This window comes from Akebia trifoliata, chromosome 4 (genome assembly GCF_017979445.1).
Source record: "Akebia trifoliata isolate Shusen 1 chromosome 4, ASM1797944v1, whole genome shotgun sequence".
Taxonomy (NCBI): Eukaryota; Viridiplantae; Streptophyta; class Magnoliopsida; order Ranunculales; family Lardizabalaceae; genus Akebia; species Akebia trifoliata.
Genome location: NC_141378.1, coordinates 17,360,501 through 17,377,564, shown reverse-complemented (window position 1 = coordinate 17,377,564; position 17,064 = coordinate 17,360,501). Strand labels below are relative to the sequence as shown.

The 17,064-nt window shown below is 35.5% G+C and overlaps 1 protein-coding gene across 2 annotated transcripts; it reads left to right on the top strand.

Moving 5' to 3' along the window:
• Positions 1 to 3,663: 3,663 nt before the first annotated feature.
• Positions 3,664 to 16,923, top strand: NADK2 (NAD kinase 2). Of its 2 annotated transcripts, none has more exons than XM_086440092.1 (8): positions 3,664 to 4,221; positions 4,956 to 6,803; positions 8,121 to 8,242; positions 8,334 to 8,475; positions 8,549 to 8,773; positions 8,997 to 9,071; positions 9,891 to 9,992; positions 16,479 to 16,923. In XM_086440092.1, the coding sequence occupies exons 1-8, from the start codon at positions 4,015 to 4,017 to the stop codon at positions 16,680 to 16,682; spliced, it is 2,925 nt and encodes a 974-aa protein (XP_086296218.1). In that variant the 5' UTR covers positions 3,664 to 4,014; the 3' UTR covers positions 16,683 to 16,923. The 2 variants fall into 2 exon arrangements, with proteins under 2 accessions (XP_086296218.1, XP_086296219.1); XM_086440093.1 differs by having other exon boundaries at positions 4,081 to 4,221; positions 4,888 to 6,803.
• Positions 16,924 to 17,064: the final 141 nt, after the last annotated feature.

Genomic DNA, 17,064 nt, shown 5'->3' with positions numbered 1-17,064 from the left:
TTTTATGTTTAGTATTCAAAATCATTCCTCCAGCACTATAGCAACTTGTAAAAATAATATCTCAGTTTGTTTTTAAAGAGAGGAATATAAGACTAATTGACAAAAAAGAAAGTGTTCAATTCTTCAGATTGTAAAGCTTATATCTTTTCTCAAGAATTTCCAAATTATGTCTTGGGGATTTTTGTTTTTAAATCGACTCTAATACTTTAAGCTTAGTGCTTCTTTTTTTTTTTTTGCTAACCAAGTGTGGCCAACTTGCGTGCACCACGACTAATCTCGAGGAGGACTACCACAGCAATCCACCGTCATGATCCCTCAGTTAAATCATGAGAAAAATCAAGAGGGGAATCGAACCCGTGACGTGCGCCTAACCCACATTTCACGTGCTCACCCTTACCACTTAGGCAACCCATGGGTGGGTAAGCTTAGTGCTTCTTTTGACTTTCCTCCTTTGTATCTTTAAAATTCTATTTTCTAACATAGTTTTAAAATTCGATATTTTGTCTCATCTCATCCCCTCTTTTACAGATTACAGATTAGGTTAACTCATCAGACAAGTAGAATCATTTAAAATTATTATAACTTTTTATTACTATAAGTTGGATCAAAAGATTTGAAGTCATAAAATCTCACTTTTATACATAATAAATATTTAAATTATTAAAAATTAATTATTTTAAACCAAAGAATACAAAATCCAATTGACTTGACATATCAGTCATCACGGATCATAGACAAGTCAATGTGATGGGCGAGTCATATTGACTATCTCCTGCAGTAACTTCCAAGATTGGGATGATTCGCCCTAGTCTTCTTGATCTCGGACGAATTTGTATTTAATAAAATTATTTTCTCATTAAAGAAAAAAAGAGGTCCCAATCCAAAATGAGAGGTTCATGTTTACAAATTGGCCACGCAATCACTTCCCAAAATGAATTGTTTTACATTGCAAAAACTCACACCACATGTTCCTTTCGATCAATGTGATAAGTTTTCTTATTTGTTCCTTATTATAGACTTTAACGGTTCTAATACTAGTCCATTTATTTGACCCGACTATAATTTGCTTTCTAATTCAACCCGGTTAAATATTAAGGTTCAAAGAGATGGGATTGGCATGTCACCGTAGGCATAGTGACAAAGTCAACCCATGGTTTTTAAATTCGGTATCGCGTCTCGTCTCGTTCAGCTCCGATACTAAGTCGTCTCGGATGAGTTTTCCGATACGTTTGAGACATCTCGTGAGATAACTCAAAAAATATAATGTAAAACATAAAACTTGGTCAAAAAAATGACTTTGTGAGTTGGTCTCGTTCAATTTTGATATCGAGTTAACTCGGGTGATACGTCTCAGTCTCGGACGAGTTTAAAAACCATGAGTCACCCCGGTTAAATATTAAGGTTCAAGAATAATTAGGCAAGAGAAAACTTCAAATTGTTTGTTTTTTTGGTAAAAGTCGATAAAGTTGGGAAAATATCGGATAAAATTAAAAAGTAAAAAATAATTGTTTTAAGTATATAGTTAAAAATAATATGTATTTTATATATTAAATAAAAAATAATGAAAAAATATTTAAAATAAAAATAATCCGTGATTATTTGAAAAAATGGGGATTAAATCACAATGAATCGTGACTTTTTGAAAAATTGAAGATTTTTTCTCAAAAACTTTGTGACTTTTTAAAAAATTGTAATTTAATCCATAACTATCAAAATCATGATTCAATCGCAATCTTTTCAAAAACTCTCAGATTTTTATCACTATGACCATAGAATATTAAGTATGAATGGACGTACTGCTGTAGTGAGTCAATTAGTTAGTAGGGACCATATATGTAAATTATTGACCTTCATAAGTTATTGAATCAGCTATGTTTTGATCCATATGGGGTCATTATCTGCTAAATTCCAATAGATTTATCAATCAACTCAATATTGGGTTGCTCTTATCCACACACAAAAAAAAAAAAAAAAAAAAAAACCTTTGATGACTCAGAGGCTATCCTTAACTTTTTGGAGGCAACTTGATGGGAGCGACTAGTTGCACACAACTACGAATAGTTTGCACCCCATCACTTAAAAAAATCCCTCCTTCATTTCATTTATATGATTGCACTTCAAAATAATAAAAAAATTGCACTCCTTATTCAACGAAAAAAAAAAAAAAAAAAGAAAAAAACAAAGAAGGGAAAACGAAAAGAAAGTGAGTGAAATTTAATAATGACCCATGTGAAATAGACGATATTAGGTTTATCCTTGACTCAAAGTCAAGTCCCTTTTTGTTGAAGAATTAATGGTGAAAATTTGATTTTATTGAAAATTCTAATAAAACAACTTAAATGACTAGATTAAGATTTGAATAGAATCAAAATTTCATTGTTAATTTACCAAAAAGGGTAAGTAATCTTATATTTTGTAATGGGTAAACCTAGTATCACTAGTTTTGTAGGGATATTACTAAAATATTTTATTCCAATTGGTAAATTTTTTTTTTCTAAGTACCCCCTCACTTTGAGACTGATTTTAAAGTGTTCAAAATACATTTTTCTCAATTATTTTTATTTACCTAAGTTTTCAATCGTGATTTTTATTTCGACAATTAGAGATGGTTAAAGATAAATTGGGAAAGATATATTTATAATTTTGACGATTTACAAATAATTTTCAATATAAAACACAATTGTAGGGTTTACTTTGCTACAGTTGAGTAGTAATAAGTGTCCCATCTGCTACAATTTTGGGTGAGACAAGCATCTCGTCTAATTGTATTTACCCTTCAATTATTTTTCTTTCCTCTTCTCCTCCCCTCAACATTTTCCTTTTTTAATAATACCCTTTTAAATTTATTATTTTTCCTCTTTTACCCCTGAACTCTAATTTGCAATGATTTAAAACAACAAATAAAGAAGAGTCATGTTGGAGTGACCACAGGCTTGTACCTCATATCACATAGTTTGATGTGAAAGTGGGTAGGAACCATATATGCTTTTTCACTCGAATCACTTCAACATTATTCAACAAAGAATACATACTCACAATTTTAAAGATTTAGTCATAACGTTAGATTTGAGTGTCTTGAGTGCCTATAATACAAGTGTATTATAGCATCACATGAAAAGATGATGTGACCCTCAAACAGACATGGCGATGAACAGCTTGGAATCCTTACGAGGGGGTGTTCGACAAAATAGCATGCATTTAACATCACTTTTCATCATTATAATACAAGTGTTTTTAACATTTCAAGAAGATGTATCCAATATTGAGTTAAAAAAAGGGTAATTCTGAATCATGATTTTTAAACTCGTTCGGGACCGAGATGTATTGCCGATTTAACTCGGTATCCAAGCTGAACGAGACCAACCCACAAAGTTATTTTTTGACTGAGATTTATGACTCACGTTCATTTTTATTTATTTGACTCATGAAACATCTCAAACGTATCGGAAAACTCGTTCGAGACGACTCGGTATCGGGCCTGGATGAGACGAAATGAGACGAAATACCGAGTTTAAAAACCATGTTCTGAATGATTGGACATGAATCGAACCAATCAATGCTGCTCCAACCCGATTCGATGATCCGATCCATTTCGTGCCCTACCACTACCACTAGTGTACCAGCTCACATGAAGGGAAATAGAGGTTAAAAAAGAGTGTCCGTTGGAATCAAAGAGAGAGAGAGAAAGAGAGGCAGATCTAGTAAAGATAGCGTCTTCTTGCATGAGTCATCAACTGCCCAATTCTTCTCCACATTTTTCTTCCTCTTGTGGGCCGACTCCCCACCACCACTGTGCCTACTAGTCCTCTCTCTCTCTCTTGTGTGGTGGACAATGGGAACAAACAAGATCAACATCAATCGTAAATCACAATCCCAGAATCGAACCCATTAGCACCACCACCACTTTTTTTTCCCATTATTATCCACTTTGGTTCTCTCTTTTATTTTATTTTTTTCATAATTATTTAAATCCATAAAACAAGAAAAAAGAACATTGAAGAGAAGAAAAGGGAGATGGTGAGATGTTCTCTCTGCCAATTTCACCAAATGAATCTCTTCTCTACTACTGGACTTGGGTACCCTTCCTTAAAGCCTCCTCTCTTCGGAATCGGATACGGGTTTGGATGTGTTCCGCGGAGAAATGACCCAATTAAGATTAAGGTTGTTGCCGGAGCCGGGCTTTCCAACTTTTTCGCCTCCAAGATTGGTTTGGACACTCAGGTGATGATACCCCACTCTTTCTTCTCTCTGTTTATAGTTAATTTATTAATTAATTTGCTTATTTGATTTGTTGGAGAATTATGTTCTATTTTTAGACAATGTGAATTTTGGATCAATTGTTGGTGTAAATTGCAATAGATTATGAAAGAAAAATATATATGGAGATTGATTTGATTTCTTGGATTTACATATTGTGAGTTTAGCCGTTTTGGTTTGATTTGTTTTAAATTATCGAAAAAGAAGATGAAGAAGAAGAAGAAAGAGTGGGTACACATTGAATTCTTGGATTTGCATATCGTGTTCTATTTTTATTCACATATAATGAGTTTTGCCGTTTAGGTTTGATTTGTTTTAAATAATCAAAAAAGAAGAAAGAGTGGGTACACATCGAATTCTTGGATTCACGTATTGTTTGCGATTTTTATTCGCATATCGTGGGTTTTCTTAAATTATGAAGATAGTGACTTTCACATCGAATTCTTGGAAAAAAATGGTGTGTTGTTGTTACATTGCTTAAGGATGGTGTCATTGGTTTTAAGTCTATCTTGGGTTTTAGTGCTTGAAAATTTATTTTTCTTTGTTCCACTGGTATAGCAGATCATTGCCTCTCTTATCTTGGATTGGTATGTAAATTTTTTGTTTCTTTTTCTAATGAACATGTCTTAGTGGCAAAGACGATGCGTAAAGGCTCAGTATCATTTGAGACTGACACGTGCTATTATTTGGATTTGAAGACCTCCCAAACTCAGGATTTATCCCAACTGTCTTGGCTTGGTCCAGTTCCTGGGGACATTGCCGAAGTTGAGGCATATTGCAGAATTTTTAGATCGGCCGAACAACTGCATACCGCTATAATGGACACACTATGTAATCCACTAACAGGAGAGTGTAGCGTTTCATATGATACCCCATCCGAGGATATACAATTGTTGGAAGAGAAAGTAGCGGCGGTGCTTGGTTGCATGATCGCTCTTCTGAATAAAGGACGGGATGATGTTCTTGCCGGTAGATCATCTTATATGAATTCCTTCCAAGTTACAGATGTAAATCTCTTGGATGGTAAGCTTCCGCCGCTTGCCGCTTTCAGGACCGAGATGAAACAGTGTTGTGAAAGTTTACACATTGCACTTGAGAACTATCTGACACCATCCGATGGCCGAAGTACCGATATTTGGAGAAAATTACAAAGGCTAAAGAATGTTTGCTATGATGCGGGCTTTCGTCGTGGGGATGATTGCCCTTGTCAGACAATATTTGCAAATTGGACTCCTGTTTGTGTATCCACTAAGAAAGAAGACCAAGTCTTGAAAGATTGTGAAGTTGCTTTTTGGAGTGGTGGTCAGATAACGAATGAAGGTTTGGATTGGTTAATGGAGAAGGGATATAAAACTATTGTGGATCTTAGAGCAGAGACCGTCAACGATGAATTCTATCAGGCAGCAATCGACAATGCTGTTTCGTGTGGTAAACTTGAAGTGATTAGATTGCCCGTTGAAGTTCGAACTGCACCTTCGATGGAGCAGGTTGAGAAGTTTGCATCTTTGGTGTCGGATTCTAATAGAAGGCCACTTTACCTCCATAGTCAAGAAGGGGTTTGGAGAACTTCTGCTATGGTCTCAAGATGGAGGCAGTACATGGCTCGCTCTGAATTGCAGTTTATTCCTAGTCACGTAATCAAAGTACATGGTCTCTTGAAAAATCAAAATGGTTCAATGACTAAGGGCTTGGATACTGCTCATGCTTCGGGTGGAAAATTTCACACGGAAGTGTCACCCACTTTGGAAAATGAAGAGCAGAGTGAAAATGGGGCCAAGAATGGCCTTTCCTCTTGCCAAGACACAACGTTTGATGGGACTAAGGTAGGACCCCTTGCAAAAATATTTAAGGGAGTCGAACCACTCAAGTCACAGATTCCTACGTGCGATGTTTTCTCCAAAAGAGAGATGTCTAGTTTTTTCAAAAATAAAAAGGTCTCACCTGCCACTTTTTTTAATTATCAACGGAAAATATTGGAGACATCACTAATCTCAAGAGAGACACGTAAAGTAACAGTTAAGAACACTGAAATCAATGGGGGTGCCTCAACATCGAAGCCCGTGAAGGAAGGAAGTTCATATGAGTTTGTTAGCGAGAGAAATTTGTTTTCAGAGCCTCAGAGTTCTTCATCTAGTAATGGGAAATATCCTAGTAGTGGTAATCATGTTTCTTTTGGTGCAATTGGGGCTGCAACCAAGACTTCTACCAGTATAGGGAAGAAGTTAGAAGAAAATGTTGTTTATTCAGCTATTAGAGAGGACCAAAATGGGAATGGTATAGCTTCCGTTGATAATGGATTGGATCTCGTTGAGGGGGATATGTGTGCTTCTGCTACGGGTGTTGTAAGAGTGCAGTCAAGAAAGAAAGCGGAGATGTTCTTAGTTCGCACGGATGGATACTCTTGTACTAGGGAAATGGTAACGGAGTCATCCTTGGCCTTCACCCATCCAAGCACCCAACAACAGATGCTCATGTGGAAGTCACCACCGAAGACTGTTTTGTTACTGAAGAAGTTGGGGAAAGAGCTTATGGAAGAGGCTAAGGAGGTAGACCATCAAGAACCTATCATTGTATTCTAAAGAATCTTTTAGTGAGATTTCATCGTAGTGGTTATGTCACATGTGCAACAGAATCTGTCATGAATTTTTATGTTAATATTATCTTCTTAAAATCTAGATAATTGTTGATATTGGTCTGTAAGTACTTGGGCAAGAATGATAGAAACATGAACAATGTGTAGTTTTAGAGAACTGAATTTTTTTTTGAAAATGTATAGAAACATGAAATGCAAATTAGGACAGTTATTAGCTATTTAGCTTAATTGTATTGGCTCAAATACTAATGCTCATATGCTCTTCGTTTGTCATCTCGACTACACCATAATCCAATTGCATTTACTTATCGAAATAAAAACATATGGTGGAATATGTGGTAAATTACTCTTCAGATTTCAATTTTTCTGTTAGCAATAGTTGAATCTATTAAGATGACCGACAATATTTTTTAGAGAGCTTCTATTTCCACACCAACTTTTACTAATGCCACCCCATTAGCAAAAGTTGGCGTGGCAATGGAATCTCTCTATTTTTATTCCACCTCTGTGAATTTTAAGGAACCACATAAACATTTATTTTCATTTTGAAATTTTGTATTAGTGTACATCTGTATCAGATTATGAATATGAACAGCATTAGTGAACTAACTGATTTTACTGTTCAATAAGAAGATGGATTGTTGAGAGGTTTTACAATCATTACCCTTTTACACAATGTAAATCATTTAAAACATGCTTACGAGAACGTTTCTGATATGATACTTAAGTGTAAACTTGCAAAGTAGACAGTTCAGGACAATGGGAGTGATGTATGCATCTCTATTAAGGAAAAAAGGAACAAAAGTGCAAAACTTCTCTAAGGGTGAGAAGCTCTAACAGAGAGAAATGTTCCTAGAAGTGATTAATCTGATTTGAGCTTCCCCTTCATGGGAAATTGTAAATGCACTTCTTGCAGGATAAAAATCCATTGAGATATATCCTAGCAGTAGTTTTTATTTGTTGTTTTCCCTTCTTTACAATGGAGGCCGTCTTTTACCAGGAATAATGGTAATTGAGTATTTACTTTACTAGAACTTTGTTTTCCACTATATGCTCAGACACATACTATTTTCTCCATGGGGCAGGCTATTTGCACCCACCATTTTTGCTCACTGCACCCACATAAAACACATTTTGGAGTGCGATGTATAGTGGTAGGTGGGTACACTGAGCATAAACGGTGGGTGCAAATAGATCAACCCTTTCTCCATACCTTCTTGTGTTTCTGCTTTTGCCATTTCAGCTGCATCTTTTTGTATCTTTTCTGTAGGTTGCTTCTTTCTTGCATTATCAAGAGAACATGAACGTTCTTGTAGAACCTGACGTGCATGACATATTTGCAAGAATCCCAGGATTTGGGTTTGTTCAAACTTTTTATAATCAAGATACCAGGTACGGAAAAACTGGTGGATCTGAAAGGCAACAACGCTTAAATGATATCTCAAGGACTATTTGCTAATATTTTCAAATGCACCTAATGTAGTGATCTGCACGAGAGAGTTGACTTCGTGACATGTTTGGGAGGAGATGGGGTTATACTCCATGCATCCAATTTATTCAGAGGCGCTGTTCCTCCTGTTGTCTCGTTTAATCTTGGTTCTCTTGGATTTCTCACGTCCCATACGGTACTCTTTTCAACTCTATTTCCTTCATATATATCATTTTTCTCCTCTGAATAACATTTCTATTTGGCTACAGTTTGAAGGCTACATGCAGGACTTGAGACAAGTAATCCACGGGAACAACACTTTGGATGGAGTTTACATAACACTTAGAATGCGTCTCCGATGTGAAATTTATCGAAATGGAAAAGCAATGCCTGGGAAACTATTTGATGTCTTGAATGAGATTGTCGTCGATCGTGGTTCTAACCCTTACCTCTCCAAAATTGAGTGTTATGAACATAACCGCCTTATAACGAAAGTAAGACCAACGATTTCTGTTATTTGAGCAACTAGTAGGAAACTTCTATTAGTTGAGTTCTAGATCTTTTTTACTGTTGGAACATGTTGCTACAACTTTCAGTATGATAATATTTTGTTGTATATTTGCAACCACTACGACTTTTTCCCCTTTCTTAATATCACATAGGATGATACCTTCTCCGTTTTTTTTTTTTTTAAATTTTAATTTCCATGCATTTTAGGTGCAAGGTGATGGAGTCATAGTCGCTACACCTACAGGGAGTACAGCTTACTCTACAGCTGCAGGAGGTTCCATGGTTAGCCTACATTCTTATTCACCTTAGATGTTTTACTCCATACTTTGATTAAATGCTGAACTTTGGGAACATTAATTGTCTTTTAGTTTAATGAGGATCAACTTTCGGATTTTAAATGCATGCCCCTTTCATCATAGATACGAATTGGGAAACGACTGCTTCTTCGTAAGACTGATTTATCTTTCGTCTTCTTTCTTGTTAAGAAAGCACAAGTGTAGTTCTGGTGATGAGAACCCTTGATGTTATTTCCATTCCAGAAATTCGTCATCACCATTTTAAAGCTCATTTTCTTCTGGAACAAAGCTTTTGATGAATTTAAAGATTTCTTTTTGGAGGATTTTCATTTTGGGTGGGATTTTCTATATACTCTAGGGTTTGTCTGGTGATTTTGGCGTTTCTCTAGTTTGTATTCATCTGCACTTATAAAAAAATCCTCGATTTTATTTCACAATTCAGTCTTTTGACTGTCAACAGGTAGACTAACTACTTCCCTTCTAGATTTGTTGGGCTATATATTTGATTTTGGCTGGTAAAATAAACATCAAAACTTTCCCAATGAACATCGATGAGGTGTTTTCTGTTTGTCCACTTAGTAAAACATTTAGGAATAAACCAAGTGCTTTTGAGGCCTACTTGGTTAACTTTGAAAATGACAAAATGAACTAACTTTTTTTCTGCATTTATATCTACAGTGCTCCTGTACACTATTTATTTATATATCTAATGGTCATCTCGATTCTCGAAATTCGCAGAGAAATCTTTTTGTTACCTTGAATAAATTCTTCAAACTTGTTTAATCATGGATAATCTGAAATGCAGGTGCACCCAAATGTTCCGTGCATGCTGTTTACACCAATATGTCCACACTCTCTCTCATTTAGACCTGTTATACTTCCAGATTCTGCGCAGCTTGAATTAAAGGTGAAATTATTTATTTCTCTAGACCATAATTACAAATAAAAATTAAAGAAAAAGGGTACTGTTGATCTCTTCTCATATTTCACTGCATGTTCAATCTGGATTAGCCACATTGAAATCTCTCTTAAAACTAAATTTTAGGTTTGACTTGCAATGCTTGAACAATCTTTAATTATATCTCTCGTGAAATGTAATTTTAGATTTAAGTTGTGTGCCATTTCCATTTTGCTACTCTTAATAACCCAGATAAAGCAATATAAAAATGTAATAATGATGCATTGGGTCAATCTTGCTGTTTTTCTCATTTTTTGGGATTTAAACATGTGTGATATATATAGTTAGATATCAAGACATATTTTAAACATGTGTGATATATTGACGTAGCGGAAGCGTGTGAATCAATAGATTCGATAGATCGTATTCAATGGAACACTCAAAATCAATTTGAATCAATAGATTCAATTGATAAACAAGCAATTGCTTGAAAAAAAATAAAGTATAAAGCTAAAAAAAAAAAAGTATAAAGCTAAAAAATAAAGCATAATTGAATTGATTCCTAATTTTCGGATTTGGAGCTCCTTATATAGATAACTCCATCATAACAACTTTTAATCCTACTAAAATACTAAAAATTAATATTCCTAATCTATCTATAACATAATGCTAACTTTCTAATCCTATTAGAACTCAAATTGGAGACTTCTAAGTACTTTTAATTATAGTCTAAATAATAAAAACGAATTTAAAACAAATTAGAAACTAACAAGAATTGTACTCCTAACATAACTGTGAAATAGAAATCCTACTAGAAATAGAAATCTAACAAAATTAGAAAACTACTTAGAATTGTAGATGTCCTACATCAGACCCCCTTTCTTTGAAAAAACTCGTCCTCGAGTTGATCTTGAAGGCCTTTTTTTTTTTTTGCTTTTCCATTCATACTTTGCTCTAATCCACTTCCAGTGATATCCGTTCTTCAGACTTAGATTAGAGAATATAATTGACCATAGCTTATGATCAGGCAAAACCTTCATATAAACATTATTGTTTATCTTCTTCAAGAGATGAAGAGGTTTAATTTTCTTGTAAATTCTTGCGGGAAAACGATATTTACTAGGATAAATCATGACCAAGTCTTCTTTTTCATACTTCTTGAATCTTCTATTGACACCGATTTTGTAATTGTTAGTAGAGGTTTCAAGGTTCCTTTTCACTTGTTTCTTCAGTGTGTCATGCTCATCATATAATGATGCAAATTTGGGAAACTTGCACTGGATACTAAATCGATGTGGTGTTGAATATTTTCCATTGGAGGTAATGAATCCGCCAATTCTAAAGGAAGAACACGAGAAAATTCGTCGAGAGGTTGCACCTGATGAGAAACTTGAGTGGGAGGGTCTCGATTGGAAGGTTGAGGGAGGGTGGTCTGAGTTGTGGGAAGTGGTACAGTTTGGGCAAAACCAAAATTATGGGTAAGGTTCTGGTTTTGAGGGAATTCGGCCTTTCTAGAAGAGTTTCTAGGGGCTGAATTATGAGGGGAATTGTGGGAGGGATGGTAGGAATCTTTTGGGTCTTCTTCTCCAAAAGTTTTCTTACATTTTTCCTTCTCAATGGTGTTGAAAACCATGCCTTGAACACGGGACTCTACCATAGCCATAATCTTGTTGGTGATTCTTTCTTCAAACTTCTTCAATTTGGTTTCCAATTGAGTTTCTAGATAAGATTTTGTGATAAAATCACTTTCACCATCCATCTTTTGTGGATCGTAGCAAGAGCTCAGACACTTGACGTAGCGGAAGCGTGTAAATCAATAGATTCGATAGATCGTATTCAATGGAACACTCAAAATCAATTTGAATCAATAGATTCAATTGATAAACAAGCAACAGCTTGAAAAAAAATAAAGTATAAAGCTAAAATAATTAAAAAAGAAAGGATAATTGAATTGATTTCTAATTTTTGGATTTGGAGCTCCTTATATAAATAACTCCATCATAACAACTTTTAATCCTACTAAAATACTAAAAATTAATATTCCTAACCTATCTATAACATAATGGTAACTTTCTAATTCTATTAGAACTCAAATTGGAGACTTCTAAGTCTTCTAATTATAGTCTAAATAATAAAAACGAATTTAAAACAAATTAGAAACTAACAAGGAATTGTACTCCTAACATAACTGTGAAATAGAAATCCTACTAGAAATAAAAATAGAAATCTAACAAAATTAGAAAACTACTTAGAATTGTAGATGTCCTACATCATATATGTAGTTAGATTTCAAGACATATTCATCATCATTGAGAAGCACCAACTTATCTCAGATGGTAAAGACTTGTGTAGTGTTATTCCCATGTCCTAGGTTCAAACCCCTTGAACTCAACCTCACCTTGCTAACCATTAATCATTTATCATCATCGTTGACATTGCCTTGACTCAATTGTTTGGGGTCGGTAACAGAAATGAGATCTCTCTATACTATACTATGATATATTATTATGTACGCAATATGATTGGGTTTTCCAAGGACACCGTGTCGGATACCTTGTATTCATTTATGATGTCAACTCATGGTTCCAAAATCTGCCAAAATCTGCAGTTGCAAGTGTAGTCATTTTGTTATGAGAATAATCTCTGAGTGCATTCATCTTTCTGAATTGACATCTTTACTACTCATAACTTGCCATCTCAGCTTGCAATTCATTTGTTACCCATTGTAGCAATTCTGTGAGTAGTAAGGAATACATGATCTGTTATAGTTATGGATGGATTAACAGCTCATATTTAAGAGGAGGTCCTATAGTGAGTGTTTATTTGCGGATGATTTAGAGGAGTGAATTCAAAACTAGAACTAAGGAGGGATACATTAGTGTAAAAGTGCGGATAAGGTCTTTGCTGACATTGGATGCCAAGTATGTAGTATGATGAGTAACAGAGGTGATCCCAATTTACCGCCTAAAACAAGTCAATGGCTGTTCTATACTCTTAACAAGAGAGGGTGGAGATAGCTTGGTGATGGGATGGCGTGAGGACATCATAGGGACATGGCAGTCGGTTGAGTGAGAATAAGATCCCCCACTGTGAGGTCTTGTGGGCTATACCATTTACGCATCTAGTGTTTGTCAATGAAACTAGTGGAGCAAACTAGAACTACTGAGTATACCTTAGTATTGGAGTATGGATAATGTCTTTGTTGGTTTTGGACCCCAAGTATGAAGAGTGTAGTAGTAATTTCCCTTTATTCATGATTTAGAACCCGTCTATAACTAGTCTCAAGCTTGGACATGCAGTTGACATCTGTGTTGAACCTGTACAAACGTGCATGCTGTAGACAATGAACATGAATAGCTGTCACACATTATTGTCACGTATGTGCTAGGTTGGTGGGTAGCTCAAACTCATTGTTTTGATGGGTTTGATGTATTGTTTCCACCTACTCATTATCGTTATTAGAGTGTGCCAACTTAGGGAAGCCTGATGGGGGTCTCTCTGTTGCCTCCAAATCTGGTCCTGCTTGAACCCCCCTCGTTTGGTAACATAACTTATTATGTATTTGTTGTGAAACGTAATATGTGTTTGGCAGGGTTGATTAATGTCACCATTAAAAGGACATGTGATGAGTATTAGGGATTTTGGTGCCATGTTGCTTCTGGTGTGTGTGGACCCCTTGGTACACATGGCAGCCCTAATGATATTACAAACTGCCTAAAATAATAGGACTATCATAAGTTGATAGTGTAGGGTACTTCTGGAAAAAAAAATGGCTAAATGTTGACCGTCACAAAGATTCTATTTTATATATGTGTTGATGTCTAGAATGATATGTTTTTAAGGCTCACATGGGGATGACTCAAGTTCTGATTTGTTGGTGTGGATGGATGACATTATTGTCTAAAGAGAGAAAAGAAATGGTCCCTTTTCAAAATTTTTGACCTATCAAACATGGCATTCAAGTTAAGCATGAAATGGGTTCTCTGTAATTGTTCCACTTGAAAACCACTTTTCACAAGGCTAAGAATTTTGGAATGGGCTTTTTTTGGGTATGTGTAAGGATAATTTCCATGGTGAGGAGTTCATTCACTCCCATAAATTAACCCTTGATTGCCATTTTAGATGTCAACATTCCAAACATAAAACAAATGTGAGCCCATATGCATATGTATAGCTTGTTAGACCAAAGAGCTTGGAGATGAGTCAAGTGCTGATTCGTTGGCTAGGATGGAGGAGATCTTTGTCAAAAAAGTATAAGAAAAAAAAAAGCCCCACCCATTTTCATACTTTTCACCCCATCAAATGTCGAGTTCAAGTTCACAACAAAATGGACTACTCCTATTTGTTGAACTTGAAAACCCTTTTTAAGGCTAGAAATTTTTGGAATGGGCTGATTTTTGGTGGGAAGATCATTACAAAAAAGAAAACCGGCCTTACAGATCTCTATGTGGGCCCAATGAGCACATGTCATTTTATATACCAGCATTCCAAACATCATAAGGAAATTTTCACCCTAATGGGTAAGGGGGAGTGTTGAGTGTTGTGTTATCCGCCTCTGCTCCCGAGTGTCACGTGCTCATGTATCGTGCCCCGGTTCGACCTGTGACCCTCTTATATTCATAGTTGCGCCTTCCCCATCAGATTGGTCTTTTGGGGTAAATGGTTTGTCAAGATGTCTACAAGTTGGCATGGATTAGAGAGGAAAAAAAACAAAAGACTTAGATATGATGATGGATGTCAAGATGTCTACAAGTTGGCATGGATTAGAGAGGAAAAAAAACAAAAGACTTAGATATGATGAGATTAAGGAAGGGTCCATAAATTATTACATAAAGAGCAGATAGAATCTTAAAACTAGGAGACACATGGGAGGCCAATGCAAGGTTCAAAATGTCATATCGGAGTGTATTGGCCGATATGTATCGGTATGTATCGGTTTGTCAACATTCTGATACGATACTAGTAAGGAATCGAAACATTCATTGTTTCGAGCATGAACTCTCGATTCTGTTGAGATTCCACGAGAGAGATGAATCTGTCGTCAGAGCTTCGCAGGAGTTGGAGAACCAAGATTCGGTTCAGGTTTGCACCTCTTCTTCTTTGTCTGTTTTTTTTTTCCAAAAAATGAACCCTCATCCCGTGTTTTTAAAACTGAGAAGATGCCCTTGACCTTGGTCTTTTCTTGAAGACTGGTAATTAAACAAACCCCCTCCATGTTTTGATACATATTTAATAAACCTGAGTTTTCAAACTGATAATATGCCCCCTGACCAAGATCTCCCATGAGAGATTTTTTTTTATAAATATTTTATGTATTGAATGTCTCAGTATTATTGGAATATATCGGTATTGTATTGTTTTTTTTTTTTGGGAAATTGATACATCGAAACTATACAAGATTTTAAACCATGGGCCAATGAACACAAATAAATTTTTAGAATTAGGGGTATGATTGAAAATAATGTTTGTTATGATTAAGACAACTAGGGTTTAGGACCGGATGTTATTCCAATAGAAGTATGAAATGTATTGAAATTATTGGATTGCTTGGCTAACTAAGTTATTTAATAATATTTTGAAGACCAAAAAGATGTCGGATGATACTATATATATATATTAGACCAAAGGTGATGTGGAATGGAGCTATACCATTGGAAAATAGAACTCATGAGTCACACTATGAGATTATGGGACAAAGTGATAGAATAAATATTAAGCCCCCCCTCCCCCCTCCCCAACCTTTTGAACTTCAAATGGTCCTGAGCTATCTGACCCTGTCAATCCTAGTGGATCTAACTGTCAGGATGGTGTGTCAACTGAGCCCGGCCTCATATTCTTAAATGTCTTTTCAAATCTTTTCTTAAATCAATAAAAGAGTAAATTTTATCGGAGTTAGAAGGCCCTACATTAAAAAAATGAAGGCAAGGGTGAGGGAAATTTCCCTTTAAATCCTAATGCATAATTGGTTACATCATCTCTTGTTCCTCTATGATAGATTTACATAACAGTATCTCCCTCAACGGTGGCGGGAACTCACTTATACTAGAGACTTGAAATACTAAAAGTGTTATAAGAATTTGTGTCGTGTTTTGAGTGGTAGGGGGGGAGGCATCCCCCTGCTACCTGTATTTATTTTAATTACAAGGAAATAAACCATTCAACACTAGCTTACTTCCACAAAAGTAAATACATTAAGGTGAAGAGGCTCTAGTGCTACAGTAGGACTACATACCCTCGTCCAGACATCTCTCAGTTATCATCAACATGATCTTTTTAAGGGGAGGTGTAATTAGCATTTTGGTTATAGGAAGTTATGTTTATTTATTTCTTTAGACCCACATGAAAATAATAAAAAAGATCAAAGTGTGATGATTTGCCCATTTTCCAGAGTTGATCATTTTCCTTTCTTCTTCTTCTTCTTCTTATTATTATTATTATTTAATTTTAGCATCTTGAAACATTCTTGCCTTTCCCACACCCTTATTTTGACTGCAGATACCAGCGGACACCCGTAATAATGCATGGGTGTCATTTGATGGGAAGAGAAGGCAACAACTCTCAAGAGGAGACTCTGTCAGGATATATATGAGCAAGCACCCGCTCCCAACGGTCAACAAATCCGACCAAACAGGTGATTGGTTCCGAAGCTTGATCCGTTGTCTAAATTGGAACGAACGGTTAGATCAGAAAGCCCTATGAATTCAAAAAGAAATGTGCAAGACCCACTCTCCATTGCCACTCTCTGGTCAGTGTAAATTTTTGTACAGAATGACAGTTATAAAAAAAAAAAACTCAATAGTGATGTTCATCGACATAGAGTACATTATATTCTTTCCCCTCGGTCGGCTCCCACAGAGTAAAGGGTTAGCCTAATTCATATGTATCAAAATGTATCAAATACTGTAACAAAGTTTCAATATTATACCTCTTAACAAGAAAATGATTTGAAGTGCTTTGCTTTTGCTTTTGTTTTTGTTTGTGAAATATATATTGAATAATGCAGAAATGACCTCAGGCTGGAACCTCATATCGCACTTCTTGACGTGAAAGTGCATGGGAATCATAGATGCTTTTTCATCAA

Coding starts and splice junctions, on each gene's coding strand:
- NADK2 (XM_086440092.1), top strand. CDS start 4,015: ATGGTGAGATGTTCTCTCTGCCAATTTCACCAAATGAATCTCTTCTCT. Junction 6,804..8,120: donor TTATGGAAGAGGCTAAGGAG/GTAGACCATCAA, acceptor TCTTTTCTGTAG/GTTGCTTCTTTCTTGCATTA. Junction 9,993..16,478: donor CTGCGCAGCTTGAATTAAAG/GTGAAATTATTT, acceptor TTTTGACTGCAG/ATACCAGCGGACACCCGTAA.